This window comes from Microcaecilia unicolor, chromosome 2 (genome assembly GCF_901765095.1).
Source record: "Microcaecilia unicolor chromosome 2, aMicUni1.1, whole genome shotgun sequence".
Lineage (NCBI taxonomy): Eukaryota > Metazoa > Chordata > Amphibia > Gymnophiona > Siphonopidae > Microcaecilia > Microcaecilia unicolor.
The window spans coordinates 223,262,184-223,282,463 of record NC_044032.1 but is presented as its reverse complement, the minus strand read 5'-3'; the positions used below and the strand labels follow the sequence as shown (position 1 = coordinate 223,282,463).

General features: G+C 48.0%; 1 protein-coding gene across 1 annotated transcript in view; it reads right to left on the bottom strand.

Moving 5' to 3' along the window:
- The window catches only part of LOC115463326 (transient receptor potential cation channel subfamily M member 6-like), a gene marked incomplete at its 5' end in the record, with an annotated part of 108,891 nt that overhangs the window by 13,225 nt on the left and 75,386 nt on the right, over positions 1–20,280 (bottom strand). Inside the window, 5 exons of the mRNA XM_030193730.1 lie at positions 1,720–1,771; positions 4,042–4,247; positions 6,484–6,566; positions 8,276–8,562; positions 16,460–16,525. Of these exons, the coding sequence (XP_030049590.1) occupies positions 1,720–1,771; positions 4,042–4,247; positions 6,484–6,566; positions 8,276–8,562; positions 16,460–16,525 (694 nt within the window). The remainder of the gene's footprint in view (positions 1–1,719; positions 1,772–4,041; positions 4,248–6,483; positions 6,567–8,275; positions 8,563–16,459; positions 16,526–20,280) is intronic.

Below are 20,280 nucleotides of genomic sequence, written 5' to 3'. Positions count from 1 at the left end.
TACTTAACCGGCTACACGGTGATATTCAGCGGGAGATAGCTGGCTATCTCTCGCTGAATATCGCCAGCTAACGTTTAGCAGATAGATGGTTATATAGTGCGATTTAACCGGCTATCCGCTGATATTCAGAACATCTCAGGCTAAGTTTAGTGATCAAGTATATCTTTAGCCAGTTTAAACTTAACTGGTAAGCAGTGAATATCGGCTTGGTTGGTTAAATTTAAACCAAAATACACCCAGATATTCCAAACCAAACTTAAAAAAAAAAAAAAGAAACATCTGGAAATATCAGGAATATTACAGTCACTGGTCAACAAGCCCCACTCAACAAATAAGAGGAGAAAAACCACAGTGGAAAAAAAAACTCCTCATAAATTAGATAACTCAAAACTTAGCTGCCACATCAAAAATTGTCAAAAATATCTAAACGAAAGTCTAAGTTTGGCTCAGATAAGGAATGATGAGGTGCCTTCTTTACAATTATAAAAATAAGTTTTCATATAAAGTTGGGGTTTAAACCTGACTTAGTTTCTAGCTCAATTAAGCATTTTGCATTATCCTTTTTGTGTTTTTGATTTCAATTACCCCAATCAGAGGCGTAGGGAAAAGTCCATTTTTTTATGGGGGGGAGCAGGAATGGACTGGGGAGGGCAAACATTTCCTCGCATTTCTCTCCCCCCCCCCCCCCCCCCCCCCCCACGGCAGCATTAAATCTTACCATGGCTGGTGAGAATGCCCATGACCTGCCAGTCAAAGCAGTCTGTTGATTGAGACTCTTCTCATGCTGCCTGAGCAGCAAAGAAGTTGGCAGTATGGTTCAGCAGCTGATGTCTGTACTTTCCACTCATGCTCAGTTCGTGCTGCTGAACTGAACAAGCACAGGAGTGCCAACACCAGCAACTGAAGCACACCGCTGACTTCTTCGTTGCTCAGGCAGCATGGAAGAAGGCTCAGGCAGCAGACTGCTTTGAATGGCAGGTCATGGGCATCCCTGCCAGCCATTCCCAGGTGGAACAATTTTGCAGGGAGCTTGAGCCCAAAGTGAGAGGCCCCCCCGCCCCCCCCCCCCCCCATTGCTATGCCATTAACTTCGACATTGCCTGGATAAATGTCACGTCAGGAAATGCTAGGGATGTAAAGTAGAAAGCTGCATGGGAACAGGGTTAGTGGAAATCCCGCGGAGATCCCCTCCAGGTCCACAAAACTCCTGTGGGGATCCCTTCCAGGTCCATGTGGTTCCCAAGAGCATGGACACAGGTCTTGCGGCTTTCCCACAGAAGTGTAGAAACAAAAAAACATGATGGCAGATACAGGCCATATGGCCCATCTAGTCTGCCAGCATACCTATTCTTTCCTTGTGCCATGGCACTTATAATCCAGAATCGACATTGCCACCACCTACCTATATCTTTAAATAAATTTTAAAGTGATTTGTTCTTATATTAAGAAACTTTTTTGTACTAATCTGAACTATTGGCATTTTTCTGCATTGTTGGCTTAGGGGAAGTTACCATCCTTAAGCACATGTTTTGCTTATAGCTTCCTCAAGGATATCCCCTTATTCTAGCCCACTCATCCTGCTGACTGAATCTAATGTGACCAAGATATATAACTGGAAAACAAAGGCCCAAATCAGTCATCTGCCCTTCGAGGTCATGGGCCCGAGCAATTTCTTTGCTGCTGTTGGAGCAAGAGTTTATGAAGTGAGATTGAACTTACCGCCTGTCTTCTGGTTTAATAACAGATGGGTCTGTAAGATTTTCTCCAACCCCTGAAATTGAAAGAAGATAGAGATAATAAAATGCACGAGACATCAACAATCCATAAATGACATGAATTGGCAACAATTTGAAGTTATGTGCACATCTGTCTTATGTGCTATTCTATCACATCCGCAATTTAATTTCATAGCGCACAACTCCAAAGGGGTGTGATTATAACAGGAGCATGGGTGGATCAGGGGGTGTTTCCAAACGTTAGGCACAATGTTATAGAATACGATAAATTGCATGCCCAACTGCCATAAATTGGGCACCAACATTTACACCAGGTTGCGGCATGCAAAAGTGCTGGCACCTAAATTTAGGCACAAAATTTGCACTAAGTATTCTATAAAGGGCACTCTGAGTGGAGCACCCTTTATAGAATACCAGCTTAGTGCAGATCATCCCATCGCCTTTGGGTGCCATTTACTGAATTCCATGTTGACTCTGTCCCAGTAAACCATGTTTGTTTATGTGTTCAGCAGGGGCGTATCTGCGTGGGGCCACAGGGGCCTGGGCCCCCGCAGATTTCGCCTTGGCCCCCCTCCCCGCCGTCAACCTTCCCCCGCTGCTTACTTTTGCTGGCGGGGGGCTCCAACCCCCTCCAGCCGAGGTCCGACCCGCAATCTCCATATTTCGTCTTCCTCCGTGGCCATGTGCTTCAAGGAAGTAACGCTGCAGTGCTGATTGGTTGAATCCAGTTCGGCGTCTGACGTCGCAGCGACGTCAGACGCCGAACTGGATTCAACCAATCAGCACTGCAGCGTTACTTCCTTGAAGCACATGGCCACGGAGGAAGACGAAATATGGAGATTGCGGGTCGGTCCTCGGCTGGCGGGGGTTGGGGCCCCCCGCCAGCAAAAGTAAGCAACGGGGGAGGGTTGACGGCGGGGAGGGGGTGGAGAGAGGCAGCGGCGGCGGGGGGGGGGGGAGGCAAAAATGTGCCCCCCCTCTCTGGCTCTGGCCCCCCCTACCGCCGGATTCCAGATACGCCCCTGGTGTTCAGTATTTTGTTCTTTGTTGTCCACCATTTTGTCCAGCAGAGACATCAGGCTCATCAGTCTATAGTTTCCTGGATCATCCCAGAGCCCGCTCACTCTCACCTTTTTCTGAAGTCTTCATAGTGCAGGCAGCCTTACTTATAGGCTGCCCCCGGCATTCACCATGCCTTTCTCCTCTGACCCGTCCCACCCTTCTGGCAACTGGAACTTGCATCAGAAGGGGACGGGACAGGTCAGAGGGGAAAGGAACGGTGAATGCCGGAGGCAGCCTGTGAGAAAGGCTACCGATGCAGCATAAAGACTTCAGGAAAAAGGTGAGAGCCGGAAGTAGGAGAAAAATGCCTGACTGTATGGGGAGAGAAGGAAGGAGGGAATAAGGGGGGGTGGGGATACATAGCAACAGGGGCGCCTTGGAGACAATATTTTGAAGAACCTGCTTGTGCTGTTGCATACTTCTATGGAAACCTCAAAGCATTCAAAAATATTAACTTTTATCAATAAAATGCCCTTATTAAGTAAAGCTCATTGCTGTCGTGCCTCTTCTGATGCCTTTGTTTTCAAATACCTAAACACTCAGTAGAAAGGAGCAGGTTCTTACCTAGAGTACTTGAGCTAGAATCCTGAACAGTTTTGGATTTTTATAGCTGTCTTGCAACAAAGTAAATTATAGGTTCAGATTTATTTTAGGAGCACTAGCAGTTTTTATCCCATTCTTGCTGGTACAGGTGTAATTTTAGGGTGCTGCTTGCTCAGTCATCAGAGAATGTGTCTTCTGGCACGTTGAAAGTGTGCTTAAGGTACTGACTGAGAATCTACAAAATCCAAAAATCCGGACTGACCTGATCTCTGAGCAGTCCGGATTGCTGGACTTGTACTGTATAAGTTAAGACTGCAGTTCCACTAACCAGAAGAAGTCATCTGGATAGTAAGGTGTATTCTGCCATTTGGCCCTGATCTGAGTGCCTCTAATCTTGCCTCTTCCGAAATCCAAGTTTCCAAATTTATTCAAGACCTACTATCCCATCCAATGGGGGGCCCTTCAGGGTGGTTTACAATCTAAGCAAACAAACAATGGTAAAAGAGAGGAGTGAGGACAAGATACCAGTTTGGGGGGAAAAGGGATGGAACTGCAAATGACCCAGGTGGAATCAGGACTCATCCTGAGCCAATGAGAAAAAAAATGACAGAATTAATGGAAAGCATCTTGAATTAAAAAGTCTTAAATTGAGCTAAGAAAGTCTTCAAATGGAGAGAAATTGGGAGGGCTTAACCGTTACCTTGCAAGTCAAGAACAAGCAGCTCCCCCCGTGTGTACTCGTAGCTCCAGTGGGAGAAGGCCAGCACAGTCTCCTCTAGTACATTGGTTGGAGTGATCTCATCCCCATTGTTGTTGTTGTACTTGCGGAATTCTCCAGTTATATACTTTTCTATGGTCAGCCACTGATTGGCTGAATGACAATACAGTAAGAAGACCTCGAGAAACCTAGGAGGAGACAACTAATATGAGTCAGCAGCTCACCAACATGGTCTTTCTGTACATCTGAAGAGGCCATAATTTGAAGGGTTTATTGCTTACATTTATTTATTTTGCTAATTTTATTCCTTTCAGGTTTATTTTTTTAACTCTTCTAGCCATTTGGGAGTAAATTTTAGAAGCTTTAGGTACCATTTACAAACACAAGAAACAGATTTACATGTGCAGCAATTTTAGAAAGACGCTAGTTATATGGCAGCATGTGGGGATTTAATAGTGGGGTATCCTGGGTGATCCTTTGTAGTATACATGTATTGTCATAAAGGCAGTACACATATACAGTGACCCTTTTGCCTATCAGCATTTGTACCTGCTTCGAATCACCCACAACTCTTGGCTAACTTCTGGTTTGGACCTGGGATATAGAGGAAGAACTTGAGATGGGAATTTTTTTCACCTTTCTAATGTTCAAAATCACCTCCATTTGCAAAATGTTTTGAGTTTCAGATGCTGGCTCTCAAATCAGCATCCCCTGCCACAGATACAATAAGTACAGATAGCATTGCTTATGTGGAGGTAAAAAGGCATCATGAGGATATATTACAAAAGGAGTTAACACTGATTTGCTTTTAGAGGGGGGGGGGGGGTTAAAGTTAAATGAAATTTGGAAGCATGGGTTTAATGAGGAGGTAGAAGGGGTGGGGTTAAAGGAGAGGGATTAAAAGGTAGATTACTGGGGATTATTGTGTATGTGTGTTTTAGAGTATGTTAAGACTATAAGTTGAATTTTATACACTTTAATTGCATATCATGGGATAAAATATATTTGGATCAGCAATGTATAAAAAAGTTCAATATAAATAAGTTATAACATTGCATCTTATGGGCTAAGGTTTTTATATGGTGCCTAAAAAATCAGCGCCAAAAAATATCCACATAACCAGTATTCTATAAACCACACCTAAAGTTCAAAACGGTTTATAGAATAACCGCTTAAGTGGCGAGGTCACTAATAAATTTAGGCACCACCATTTGCACCAACGAAAACGTGGTGTAAATGCCTATGCCTAAATTTATATGCGGAGTACCCATATTTTGTAATTACGTGAATAACGCAAAACCATGCGCCCCTGTTCCACCCCAAAATATCCATGATCCTCCCATTTCCATGCCCCCTTTTTTGGACTGCACGTAAATTTTAGGTGCAGATCCCACATCTATCTTTATGCGTTAGACCCAATTACATCTAATTAGTGCCAATAACTGCTTGTTAAAAAGCCAATTAAAGGTACTACTGATTGTGAGCCCAAGGTCAGGGTCTCCAACAGCACCTCCTGGACATCAGCGTATTTATGCACCCTCAGTCACATCAGGCACAGACCTGTCATAACTGTGGGTATGTAAATGCAGGTAAGAAGGGGCTCTGCCCATGTCCTGCCCATGTACATGCCCCCTTTCATTTATGGGCTATGCCACAAAGTAGCACTTTGATGCCCTGATGGCACTTTTGCAGGTAAATGTAAATTTATACATGTAAGTGCTAGTATTTTATATATTTACGCCAAAGGGCATGTAAATATGGGTGCCTAGACTACAGAATCACCTTTAAAGGGGGCAATTCTATAAGAGGGCACCTCCATTTAGGTGCCCCAATGCCACACAGTGACAGCCTCTTCTATAATAGCATCTGGGCGCCCAGATTCCATTATAGAATACTATAAAACCCAGTATCGACACACTAACATTTATGTACCTGCAGTTACACCAAACTGTGGCAGGAGATGCAACTATTTTACAGGATTTTGTAAGTTACACATGCAAGTGGGAGCCATGCCAATGTCCAGCCCATGCTCTGCCCATGTATATGCCCCTTTAATTTACATGCTAGGCCACTTATACACAGCTGTACAGAATAGTGCTTAGGCACCCTGGTGGCACTTTCACAAGTAAGTGTACAGTTACATGAATAAGCATTAGTATTCTGTATATTAATATGCGCAAGGGGCACATACATGTAAGAACCAAGTTAGAGAATTGCCTTTTAAGTGGTCACGAATAAGATTTATAGTGCCAAAATCCAATACAGTTCACAACTGATTGAGCTGGAACTCACAAGAAGGAAGAAGCTGATAGGCCCATAGCACAAATGGAAAAGCAATGTAGACCAGAGTGGGTATCCATGTGAAATGCAAACAGTAAGCACAGCCACATTCTGTCTTTTCCAGCATCAAGGGGGGTTTCTTACCTTAGTGTATTAGGGATGGTGTGCGGCTTCACTTGGTTGAAGGTGTATATCAGCTTCTGGGCAGCCCTTTGTTGCTGAATTTCCTAAAGGAAGTTGATTAAACATTGAACATCACATGTCTGTGACAGTAAAGGACATATTGTAAAATGGGAGCCTTTACAAGGCCTTTAACTAGATCAAAATCACTGGTGAAACACATTTTCTCTAGCAGATCACTAGACAATCGGTTCTTTTAAGTAAACACCATGTTCTATAAAAATATTTCACACACAAGCCCAAGGCAAAGAGCAATTCTGCAAGTACCCTGAAGCCCGTGGAGCAGTCACACCTAGAATTAGAGTGCAATCATTGATATCTGATTGGTTCATACAAGCGCACCTGGAATCATTTATGAGATTTTGAGGCATATGTTCAAAGCACTTTAGACATACAAAGTTCCATAGTAACCTATGAAACTTTGTGCCTAGCTCACCCACATTTAGCCCCCAGTATTTAGTGCCAATGCCTGGACATGGCCTAGCACTGAATATTAAGGGCTAATTTAGCTGGCAACGGTCAGCATTTTTAAAAAACGCTGACCATTGCCGGCTGAATACCAGAAAGACCCGGTTAAACTCTGTACCCTGTTAGAGGTTTTGCTCTCTTCTGTTCACTGATTCATTAATCCATTTATCATAGGGATTCCCGTAATTTGAGTATGGGTGCCTAAACATTTGCACATCGCTGTAAGTAATTAGTATCATTCTGATGAGGTAGATATTTTGTATTTTTGACTCCAAATTCAGCAGTGCTCATCTTGCTCTGGGTACAGACCGCATCATATTACATTCATTTGCCATTAAAGCGAAGATACATACTTGTAGCAGGTATTCTCCGAGGACAGCAGGCTGATTGTTCTCACATGTGGGTCGACATCCGCATCGGCGCGGGAACTGGCATTTTGCAAGCAAAATCCACACATATGCGGAATAAGTTTCCACCCTTCGCGTAAACACGTTCCTCAGTTAAATCAAAAGCATAAAAAGAAACAGTAACAATTCCAAAGGGGAGGTGGGTGGGTTTATGAGAACAATCAGCCTGCTGTCCTCGGAGAATACCTGCTACAGGTATGTATCTTCGCTTTCTCCGAGGACAAGCAGGCTGCTTGGTCTCACATGTGGGGTATCCCTAGCAGCCAGGCTCACTCAAAACAATGAACATTGGTCAATTGGGCCTCCCAACGGTGAGGGCATAACAGAGATTGACCTGAAACCATAAACAACTAACTGAGAGTGCAGTCTGGAACAGAACAAAAATGGGTCTAGGGGGGTGGAGTTGGATTCTAAACCCCGAACAGATTCTGCAGCAAGTAGGGAACAGGCCGGCCGCGTCAAAAACAAATGAAACTTTACAATGGCAAAAATAAAGAAAACTACGGGAAGTTGTTTTTTTTTTTTACTGTAAACTTTCTAAGAAATGGAAAAGAAAATAAGGCAAAAGCCACAAAACGAATAAGACTCTTTCTCGGGCCTGAGAGGAGCAGGGGAAAAAACTTGGCCGCACCTCAACGTGGAGAAAAACATAACTGAGGAACGCGTTCACACGACGGGCGGGAAATTGGTCCGCGCATGCGCAGTGCGTGCTGTATGCACGCCAGAAGACTCTAGCAAGACTTTTTAAATATTTTGCTTGCAAAATGCAGATTCCAGGACCAACGCAGACGTCGACCCACATGTGAGAACAAGCAGCCTCCTTGTCCTCGGAGAATATTTTGCTATTTTCCAATTTTGTTTAACCCTTAGTGTACTCTTACCCTGAGACAGAGGTGAAGCACGGTGCCATCATGAAACAGCTTCTGCCAGGTCTGAACCACCTCAGGTAAAAATGATTTCACAATAAAAACTTCTCCCGCCTTGAGTACATCCTTCTCAGACCAGGTGCAGACAACTTTCATAGCTCTGCGAAGACCTCCATCCATCTCTTCCCGAGACAAGACCTGAATCATAGCAGCCATTCCTCGCTGGGACCAAGAGGACATGCTTTTATCTAGATTCACTGGAGAACTCTCTTCCAGCCTGTAGATGGTCACTTCTTCACCAGCTATGTACAAAGGAGGTTTGCATTGTAAAATGTGTTATGCTATATTATAGTGTTATCACACAAGTATTAGGAAACACTTTACTTCAAAGCCAGAGCTTTGCATCCTTTCAGAAAAAGAGACATTTCTTAGTTTTTGACCAAAATATTTCAAGAGCCAGCTCAAACAAATGCTAATAGATATAACAGATGTCAATTGTGATGGACATAAAAGAAGGAAAATATGTGAGAGAATAAAAAGCATATAACAATAATAAATCTATTCTTTTTTTCTTGGTTATTCTATAGCAAAACAGTTCCAGCGCCCTTCACCCCAGAGCCCCAATCCTAATGCTCTGAGCACTATACTCCCCAGAGCTCCAACCCTCACAGTGCCAGCCCTCATCACATTGCAATACCAAAATTCTTTTCCCACCACCTCACATCCCCCAGGCCTCTCCTCCCCCCTCCCATCACAGCCCAGCCCTCACATTCCCAGCATTTCCCCTTGCCCTCTTCCACACCCCAAGCGCTTTTCTCCCAACTCTCTTCTTCCCACAGCCCCAGAACTCATGCCTCCACAGGAACTGTCCTGTTCAAGTCCAAGTAAGATGTGCACCCTCCACCCAACTCTCTTGAGCTAAAACATGTGGTCCCATAGCTCCTCCTACCCCTTCAACCCCTTACCAGATCTGCAATTACCCCCACCCCTTTTTCTTCCTTCTTCCTCCCATTGGCTCTGGGAAGTTTCTTACTACACTAATAAGCTGTTCTGTCAAGTCATAGCAGAATCAGTGCTGCAGTTACCAACATGTTTTGCAGGAGACTGGCACCAAATAGGCAGGTGCTATTATGCAGTTGAGTTCTCCTGCTTCAGGCCCCTCATTAGAACAGTTTGGTGATATGAGACAGAACTGGAGGTGATGAATGAGGTATCTGTCAATACTGTATACATCTGATGAAAAAATCTTTTCAAGCATCTCTGACTTTTACATGTCTCAAAGGACAGTACTGGTACCTCTGCTCCTTTGTAGGAAGATCAAGGAAAGAGGGTATGATACATACCTGTAGCAGTTGTTCTCCGAGGACAGCAGGCTGATTGTTCTCACGACTGGGTGACGTCCGCGTCAGCCCCCACCAACCGGAAAGAAGCTTCGCGGGACGGTCGGCACGCAGGGCACGCCCACCGCGCATGCGCGGCCGTCTTCCCGCCCGTGCGCGACCGCTCCCGCCAGTTGAATGACTAGCAAAAGATGAAACACACAACTCCAAAGGGGAGGAGGGAGGGTAGGTGAGAACAATCAGCCTGCTGTCCTCGGAGAACAACTGCTACAGGTATGTATCATACCCTTTCTCCGAGGACAAGCAGGCTGCTTGTTCTCACGACTGGGGTATCCCTAGCTCTCAGGCTCACTCAAAACAAGAACCCAGGTCAATGGAACCTCGCAACGGCGAGGAAACAACAGAAATTGACCTACGAAGAACAACTAACTGAGAGTGCAGCCTGACCAGAATAAATTCGGGTCCTGGAGGGTGGAGTTGGATTTACACCCAAAACAGATTCTGCAGCACCGACTGCCCGAACCGACTGTCGCGTCGGGTATCCTGCTGGAGGCAGTAATGAGATGTGAATGTGTGGACAGATGACCACGTCGCAGCCTTGCAGATCTCTTCAATAGTGGCTGACTTCAAGTGGGCCACCGACGCTGCCATGGCTCTGACACTATGAGCCGTGACATGACCCTCAAGAGTCAGCCCAGCCTGGGCGTAAGTGAAGGAAATGCAATCTGCTAGCCAATTGGAGATGGTGCGTTTCCCGACAGCGACCCCTAGCCTGTTAGGGTCGAAAGAAATAAACAATTGGGCGGACTGTCTGTTGGGCTGTGTCCGCTCCAGATAGAAGGCCAATGCTCTCTTGCAGTCCAATGTGTGCAACTGACGTTCAGCAGGGCGGGTATGCGGCCTGGGGAAGAATGTTGGCAAGACAATTGACTGGTTAAGATGGAACTCCGACACCACCTTCGGCAGAAACTTTGGGTGGGTGCGGAGCACTACTCTGTTGTGATGAAATTTGGTATATGGAGCATGAGCTACTAGGGCTTGAAGCTCACTGACCCTACGAGCGGAAGTAACTGCCACCAAGAAAATGACCTTCCAGGTCAAGTACTTCAGATGGCAGGTATTCAGTGGCTCAAAAGGAGGTTTCATCAGCTGGGTGAGGACGACGTTGAGATCCCATGACACAGTAGGAGGCTTGATAGGGGGCTTTGACAAAAGCAAGCCTCTCATGAATCGAACGACTAAAGGCTCTCCAGAGATGGCTTTACCTTCCACACGATAATGGTAAGCACTAATCGCACTAAGGTGATTCCTTACTGAGTTGGTCTTGAGGCCAGACTCTGATAAGTGCAGAAGGTATTCAAGCAGGTTCTGCGCAGGGCAAGAGCGAGGTTCTAGGGCCTTGCTCTCACACCAAACTACAAACCTCCTCCACTTGAAAAAGTAACTCTTTTTAGTGGAATCCTTCCTAGAGGCAAGCAAGACCCGGGAGACACCCTCAGACAGACCCAACGCAGCGAAGTCTACGCCCTCAACATCCAGGCCGTGAGAGCCAGGGATTGAAGGTTGGGGTGCAGCAACGCTCCGTCGTTCTGCGAAATGAGAGTCGGAAAACACTCCAATCTCCACGGTTCTTCTGAGGACAACTCCAGAAGAAGAGGGAACCAGATCTGACGGGGCCAAAAGGGCGCTATCAGAATCATGGTGCCGCGGTCTTGCTTGAGCTTCAGTAAGGTCTTCCCCACCAAAGGTATGGGAGGATAAGCATACATGAGGCCGGTCCCCCAATGAAGGAGAAAGGCATCTGACGCTAGCCTGTCGTGTGTCTGAAGTCTGGAACAGAACAGAGGCAGCTTGTGGTTGGTCTGAGAGGCGAAAAGATCCACCGAGGGGGTGCCCCACTCTCGGAAGATCTTGCGTACCACTCTGGAATGGAGCGACCACTCGTGCGGTTGCATGACTCTGCTCAGTCTGTCGGCCAGACTGTTGTTTACGCCTGCCAGGTATGTGGCTTGGAGGAGCATGCCGAACCGGCACGCCCAACGCCACATCCCGACGGCTTCCTGACACAGGGGGCGAGATCCGGTGCCCCCCTGCTTGTTGACGTAATACATTGCAACCTGATTGTCTGTCCGAATTTGGATAATTTGGTAGGACAGCCGATCTCTGAAAGCCTTCAGTGCGTTCCAGATCGCTCGGAGCTCCAGGAGGTTGATCTGTAGATCCTTTTCCTGGAGGGACCACAGACCCTGGGTGTGAAGCCCATCGACGTGAGCTCCCCACCCCAGGCGAGATGCATCCGTCGTCAGCACTTTCGAAGGCTGTGGAATTTGGAATGGACGTCCCAGGGTCAAATTGGTCCGGATGGTCCACCAGAGCAGTGAAGTGCGGCAACTGGTGGAGAGGCGGATGACATCTTCTAGATTCCCGGTGGCTTGGAACCACTGGGAAGCTAGGGTCCATTGAGCAGATCTCATGTGAAGACGAGCCATGGGAGTCACATGAACTGTGGAGGCCATATGACCCAGAAGTCTCAACATCTGCCGAGCTGTGACCTGCTGAGACGCTCTGGTCTGCGAAGCCAGGGCCAGGAGATTGGTGGCTCGCGCTTCGGGAAGGTAGGCCTGAGCCGTCTGGGTATTCAGCAGCGCTCCTATGAATTCCAGAGACTGGGATGGCTGGAGATGGGACTTTGGGTAATTTATCACAAACCCCAGCAGCTCCAGAAGTTGAATAGTGCACTGCATGGACCGGAGGGCTCCTGCCTCCGAGGTGTTCTTGACCAGCCAATCGTCGAGATATGGGAACACGTGCACTCCCAGCCTGCGTAGGTACGCCGCCACCACCACGAGGCACTTCGTAAACACTCGTGGGGCGGAGGCGAGCCCAAAGGGCAGCACACAGTACTGAAAGTGTCGTGCGCCCAGGCGGAATCTGAGATACTGTCTGTGAGCTGGCAGTATCGGGATGTGAGTATATGCATCCTTTAAATCCAGGGAACATAGCCAATCGTTTTTCTGAATCAGTGGCAGAAGGGTGCCCAAGGAAAGCATCCTGAACTTTTCTTTGACCAGGAATTTGTTCAGGCCTCTCAGGTCTAGGATGGGACGCATCCCCCCTGTTTTCTTTTCCACAAGGAAGTACCTGGAATAGAATCCCTGCCCTTCCTGCCCGGGTGGTACGGGCTCGACCGCATTGGCGCTGAGAAGGGCGGAGAGTTCCTCTGCAAGTACCTGCTTGTGATGGGAGCTGAAGGATTGAGCTCCCGGAGGACAATTTGGAGGCAGGGAGGCCAAATTCAGGGCATATCCGCACCGCACTATTTGGAGAACCCACTGGTCGGAGGTTATGAGAAGCCACCTTTGGTGAAAAAATTTTAACCTCCCCCCGACCGGCAGATCGTCCGGTACGGACACTTTGAGGGTGGCTATGTTCCCGTGGATCCAGTCAAAAGCCCGTCCCTGGCTTTTGCTGTGGAGGCGCAGGGGGCTGCTTAGGCGCACGCTGTTGACGGGAACGAGCGCGCTGGGGCTGTCCCTGTGCCTGACGAGGCCTTCGGGCCGGCTGGTTGTACCTACGCTTTGCAAAAGAATAGGGTGCAGCCTGCCGGGCCCGGGAAAACGTCCACCTGCTGAGGTGGATGCTGAAGGCGCCCGGTGGGAGAGCTTGTCGAGAGCGGTTTCCCGCTGATGCAGTTGGTCCACCATCTGCTCGACCTTCTCACCAAAAATGTTATCCCCCCGGCAAGGGACGTCAGCCAGTCTCTGCTGGGTGCGGTTGTCCAGGTCAGAGGCACGCAGCCATGAGAGCCTGTGCATCACTATACCTTGGGCCGCAGCACGAGATGCCACGTCACAGGTGTCAAAAATCCCCCTGGACAGGAACTTTCTGCACGCCTTCAGCTGCCTGACCACCTCCTGATATGGCCTGGACTGCTCCGGCGGGAGCTTATCGACCAGGTCCGCCAGCTGTTGCACATTGGTCCGCATGTGGATGCTCATATAGAGCAGGTAGGATTGGATGCGGGTCACGAGCATGGAGGATTGGTAGGCCTTCCTCCCAAACGAGTCCAGAGTGCGAGACTCCCGCCCCGGGGGCGCCGAGGCGGTATCCCTCGAACTCCGTGCCCTCTTGAGAGCAGAATCCACGACCGCTGAGTCATGGGGCAACTGGGGCCGCATGAGCTCTGGGTCAGAGTGGATCCTGTACTGGGACTCTGCTTTCTTGGGAATGGTGGGGTTAGTTAGTGGTCGCACCCAGTTCCGAAGCAGCGTCTCCTTCAGGACATTGTGCAGCGGTACCGTGGAGGACTCTCTAGGTGGTGATGGATAGTCGAGGACCTCGAGCATCTCGGCCCTCGGCTCTTCCACAGAGACCACGGGGAAGGGAATGCTTATAGACATATCCCGCACAAAGGAGGCAAAGGAGAGACTCTCAGGAGGAGAGAGTTTCCTCTCAGGTGACGGCGTGGGGTCCGAGGGAAGGCCCGTAGACTCCTCTGAGGAGAAATATCTCGGGTCCTCCTCTTCCCCCCACGAGTCCTCATCCTCGGTATCGGACATTAGCTCATGTAGCTGAGTCCGGTACCGGGCCCGGCTCGACGTCGAGGCACCGAGGTCTCGGTGTCGTCGAGCAGTGGACTCCCGCGCCGGCGGGGACGGAGCTCCCTCCATCGACGTCGACGGGGACTCCACCTGCGTGGCGGTCGAGACCGGCACCGCAAGCGGCGGCGGTGTCGACAGCCCCGGCGCCGGGCTAGAGCTCGCCGGCGCCACAGTCATCGGCGTCGGGGGCGCAAGCACCCCCGACGCCGGCACAGCCTGGCGCATCAGCCCTTCCAGGATCCCCGGAAGGATGGCTCTGAGGCACTCGTCCAGGCCCGCTGCCGGGAAAGGCGGTGGGGCCGGTAAGGGTGTCGGTGCCAGAAGCTGCTGGGGGCCAGGAGACGGCACCGAGGTGCCGGAACCCCGACGCGTCGGTACCTCCACCACCGACGGAGATCTCTCCTCTCTGCGATGACGCTTCGGCGTCGGCTCCTCTTCAGGGTGCACCGAGGGCTCCCGGTGACGGCGCTTTTTGTCCTTTTTCCGGTGCGCGTCACCGGCGCCGGAGGGCACGGAGGAGGAGGAGGTCGATCCCCCTCGGTCTCGAGGTACCGGGTCCGACAGGGTTCGGTCCCGTGGCTCACGAGCTGAGGGAGTGACCGGGGCCGACTGCCCACGCGGCCTCTCAACCCCACTCTCACCGGCGGACCGGCGGGCCGACAGGACCTGTTCTCCTGGGGTCGCTGCCATCGGTGCCGATGTCTCGGGCATCGATACCGGTACCGAAGAACCGGCCTTCGATACCGATGCCGTCGAGGTCGACGTCGAGGGGCCGGCGCAAGTTCCAAAAAGACGGTCCCGTAGAACTTGCCTCGCAACCTGAGTCCGTTTCCGGAGACCGAGACACAAAGCACACGACTTGAGATTGTGCTCCGGCCCGAGGCACTGGAGGCACCAAGCGTGGGTGTCGGTCTGCGAGATCGGCCGGCCGCAGCGACCACACTTTTTAAATCCACTCGGGACCTTCGAGGACATCGACGGAAAAATCGCGTCGGCGAAGTCAAAGTCGGCAATGGTGGCTAAAATCACACCACGAAAAACCAAACCGACCGAGCGGCCACTAGGCCGCAACGTGGCGTCCCCGCTAGAAGCGAGGGAAAAGGGGAGCGCGTGCTCCACACGCGCGAAATCCCTTTTTTTTTTTTTTTTTTTTTTTTTTAACAATACAAAAGAAAGGAAAAAGAGGAAACCGAACGGTCCAAAAGCGACGATCCGCGTAAACGCGGTCGAAAAATCCGGCGGCTGAACAGAGAGAGAGGCAATTGCACAACTCTCTCCAGTCGCGGAAAAAAAGTAACTGGCGGGGGCGGGAGCGGTCGCGCACGGGCGGGAAGACGGCCGCGCATGCGCGGTGGGCGTGCCCTGCGTGCCGACCGTCCCGCGAAGCTTCTTTCCGGTTGGTGGGGGCTGACGCGGACGTCACCCAGTCGTGAGAACAAGCAGCCTGCTTGTCCTCGGAGAAAGGCATATACACTGCCATGAAAATGGAATATATTAATAACCTCTACACCACTTTTTCCATCAAGGACTATGTGGCCATTTTTGAAGTCCACCTCATCTCGAATTGCACACTCAGATTTCAGCCCTCATATAGGCTTCTTTCTACTCCATGTGTAGGATCTGTGGTCTTAGGTATGAATTAGAGATCTTTAGTTTCTGATTCATGCTCTTATCCTGACCTACTTGGATTACTGTAACGCCATTTTTAATGGTCTAAGGGTCTTGTCTATAAAACAGTTACATCTAGTTCAAAACACAACAACAAAAATCCTTTACAGGGTTCACAGATATGATCGAGTTATTGTTGCCATGCTTGCTTCTTGCCAAACATGGGCTCACAATTTCCTACAGGTTTCAATTTAAGGTCCTGGTCTTGAACCACCAAGCATATTATACTATACTGTTCTCCTTAATAGTTAACATTCCCTCTTGATACCAAGTTGGCTGTATTCAGTTTTAATTGTTGGGTCTCCCTTGGGCTAGTAGGTGGGTATCCCATGTTCTTGTCCTTCCTGACTGAATATCTTCCTTTTCATAAATGCCTTTTTAGCCTCAGAAATTGTGCAACCTTCTAAATGCAGTCTTGGAAACCTGAGACAGATGTTGTAGCCTTATTTCCTTTTGGTCTAGCCAAAGTCTAAGGATTCAATGGTGTTTCCAAGTGGGATAACCCTGTTATTAATCATTGGATATAAAACTTTCAACCCTGCCCACAGTTTTGTCTCCTTTGAATTGCCCACATAGAATTTTGCACTTACCGAACAGCTGGACTGGTGTAAATGGTATTGTTTGAGCAAGCCTCATTAAGTTATTTCTTTCAACAGCTGAAAACAAAAACGTAGTTGCGCTTATTAAGCACTTTTATGACCCTCAGAAGCAAAACACTGTAGCACTGTTTCTTGAAATGTGGCATACCAAGCCTCAATGACTAAGATCAATTGATTCATACTGGAGAATTGATGTTTTGTCTAGCTATTATGGTTCAACATTTTTATTGATGACAGTAGAAAATGCACTCATTTCACATGAGAAATACATGAAAACATAAATGTGACTGTTCTCTACAAATCCAAATTTGCTATTGTCCATCATCAAATTTTCTTTATATCCCCCTCCCCCCTTTGTTCTGCCCCACCCCCCCTTTTTTTATTAGTTTATGCTCAATGTCCGTTACAACAAATCGGTACGGATGCCTCAACAGTCTAAGTACATAAAAGGAAATCAGAATTAGTATCGTCATCCAACTGTTGTAATCTTTATCACCCTCCCTCCAAACCCCAAGAAAATCCTTCCCTCTGCACTCCCCAACACAACTCCATTTTATTGGATTGTAACCAGCGAAACAAAAGGAGCCTCCAACTATGAAAACCTTAAACATTTCAAACATTGGTTTCCCCCATGTAATCTAATATAATAAAACGCACCGTGAACGTTCTAATGAGGACAACGTTCTGTGAAGCCCTGAAGCCCTGAAGCCATCTGACGTCACTGAAGCTGTAGGGTTCGTGGATTCGTGGTGTGAAGCCTCCCTTCAAGCCAGCCAGCCAGCCGTCTCTGCCCCGCCCTCGCGACAAAACAAACAAATCCGGAAGCGAAACGTCAGGGAAGGAGGCGGCGCTCCCGACGTCTAGCCTTCCCTTCGCTGTGTTCTGCCTTCAAAATAAGGCGGAACACAGCGAAGGGAAAGCTACACGTCGGGAGCGCCGCCTCCTTCCCTGACGCTTCGCTGCCGGAAACGCCACGGAGGTAAATTGAAAAAGAAGAAAAAAAAAACCAAAACGATGCATGGATGCGAAGGGGGGGAGGAGAAGAGGGCGGGCCAGGCTGGGACATGGGATAGAGAGGAGCATGGATGCGAGGGGGGGGGGTCATGGAAGGGAGAGAGGGGACTTGCTGGAAAAGAATGAATGGAGGCGGCAGGGGACAGAGGAGCATGGATTGCGAGGGCAGGACTCAGGGAGAGAGGGGAATTGCTGGAAAGGGATGAATGGAGGGGGCAGGGGACAGAGGAGCATGGATGGGCATGGATTGGAAGGGCAGGACTCAGGGAGAGAGGGAAATTGCTGGATAGGGATGAATAGAGGAGACAGATGGGCATGGATGGATATGGATTGCAGGGCAGGCCTCAGGGAGAGAGGGCAATTGCTGGATAGGGATGAATGGAGGGGCCAGGTGACAAAGGAGCATGGATGGGCATGGATTGGAAGGGCAGGACTCAGGGAGAGGGGAAATGCTGGATAGGGATGAATGGAGGGAACAGATGGGCATGGATGGATATGGATTGCAGGGCAGGCCTCAGGCAAAGAGGGAAAATGCTGGATAGGGATGAATGGAGGGGGCAGGTGACAGAGAAACATGGATGGCCATGGATTGGGAGGGCAGGGCTCAGGGAGAGAGGGGAATTGCTGGAAAGGGATGAATGGAGGGGGCAGGGGACAGAGGAGCATGGATGGGCATTGATTGGGAGGGCAGGGCTCAGGGAGAGAGGGGAATTGCTGGAAAAGGATGAATGGAGGGGCCAGGGGACAGATGGCCATGGATTGGGAGGGCACGGCTCACACTCTCTCTCTGATATACAATGTCTTTCTGACTCTCACTCTCACACACTCTGTCTCACACTGTATCACATTCACTCTCTATGTGCCACACAGTCACTCACACACTCGCTTGGTCTCATACACTCACTCAAACAGAGAATCTGTGTCTCACACACACTCTCTCTCTCGCCCACACACACACACTCTCTCTCACACTGTGTCTCACATACACACTTGCACACACTCTCATTCTCACACACACACTCTCTCACAAACATACTCACACCCAGACTCACTCTCTCTCACACACACTCACACTTTCACTCTGACTCTCAAACAGTCACTCTCACATACACTCTCCCAAACATACACACTCCGAGGAAAACCTTGCTAGCGCCCGTTTCATTTGTGTCAGAAACGGGCCTTTTTTACTAGTACTTTCCTAAGATTATACTATCCTGGTGGAGCGCCTTGATTCCGATAGCCTTCCACCATGATTAGGGAACCAACTATTAGCCCAACTATCTCTAGTTTGTCTAGCTACTAAACATTGATTATTAAGTACCTGAAAGATTATATGAATTTTGCTCATGCCTTTTCAGTAGTAGCTCAAGGCAACTTACATTCAGGTATTTTCTTGTCCCCAGAGACCTTATAATCTAAGGGCTCAATATTCAAAGGATTGATGCTCTGATATTGGCCTCCTTGAAAATTTACAAGGACTGAGTGCCTAAATTTATACTCAAAATTTCACAAAACTACCATCATATTCCATACACTGAGAGCTTCAGAAACAGAAGAGCCTGCAATCTTCCTGTCAGAGAAAAACGAAACCATTCTAAAATCATTCATCCTATCGCAATCCTAGCCAGCCTGTCAAACAAAACAGAATAATCAATAACATCAAATTCTGCAGACAGATCTAACAAGATCAGCAATGAAGATGTACCTGTATCTGTTCAGTATTCAGTATGGCCAAAAATTGCTAAGGACGCACGTATGCAACAATTTTCCCAAGGTAAATTGGAAAAGGGTCAAGAGTTATGTATCTTCTTAGGGTGCAGAGAGGGTTTCTTTAACAGTGGTTGAACCACTGCACTCTTAAAATGAACTGGGAGAGCTCCCAAATAAAGGGGTATTGATAGGGTATTGTTTGATCTTCCAAGAGTCATAGTTACAGTTTCTAAACAGTGGAAATAACTCTATTTCAATATTGTACATACCATTGATGTAGGACTTTAATTGGCAGCTCTTTATCTAATACTTAATATATACCTGAGTAATGAGGGTTCAGATCTTGAGACGTTTTCAATGATGCCGAGATTTCTGAAATATAAATGAAAACAATGAAAACTACCATGTATTTACATCCATTTGTCATGAATGTACCTAAGCCATCTGAACCAAGGAGCCAAAAGGAATAATTAAATTTAACAGACGCTATTATCACGGAAAACTTTTCAGCTCTCAATACAGTGCATCTGCTTGATATTTTAAGAGAAGGGAAAGAAAGATTTTATGCAGCCCTTTCAAGCAAGCATTGTCCCAAATCATTGCACACACAGAAAGACAGGTGAAGAAAAGTGTTGTCATCGCTGGAAAAGAGGAACAGACAAACCCACTCCCTTTTCAACAAAAAAAAACTTACTGCTAACTCCACTGGAACTTCTGAACCTGTTTTCAGACAACATGGTTTAGATTACACTTGAGTGCTGGAGTAATCATAGAAAAATTTAAATCAGAACCAATTTCTGTTGCTAAACTTTGTTACAACATGAAGTCTGTAATGTGTCACTTCCTTCTAGGCTTAGAAAAGAATTACAGCTGTTTTTTCAAAACAGTAAGATGTGAAAACAGTAAAATGATAGTATAAACATACTGAGTTACCCTTCATACCATCCATGCAAAGCTGAAAGCTAGGAAGTGTTTACAACATGGTCACTCAATAACTATACAGTATAGGAGCAGCAGCACACCATTTTGATTGTATGGGAGGGCCAAATGAACCAATCTTTGCCCCCACACCCCAAACTTCCCACTTG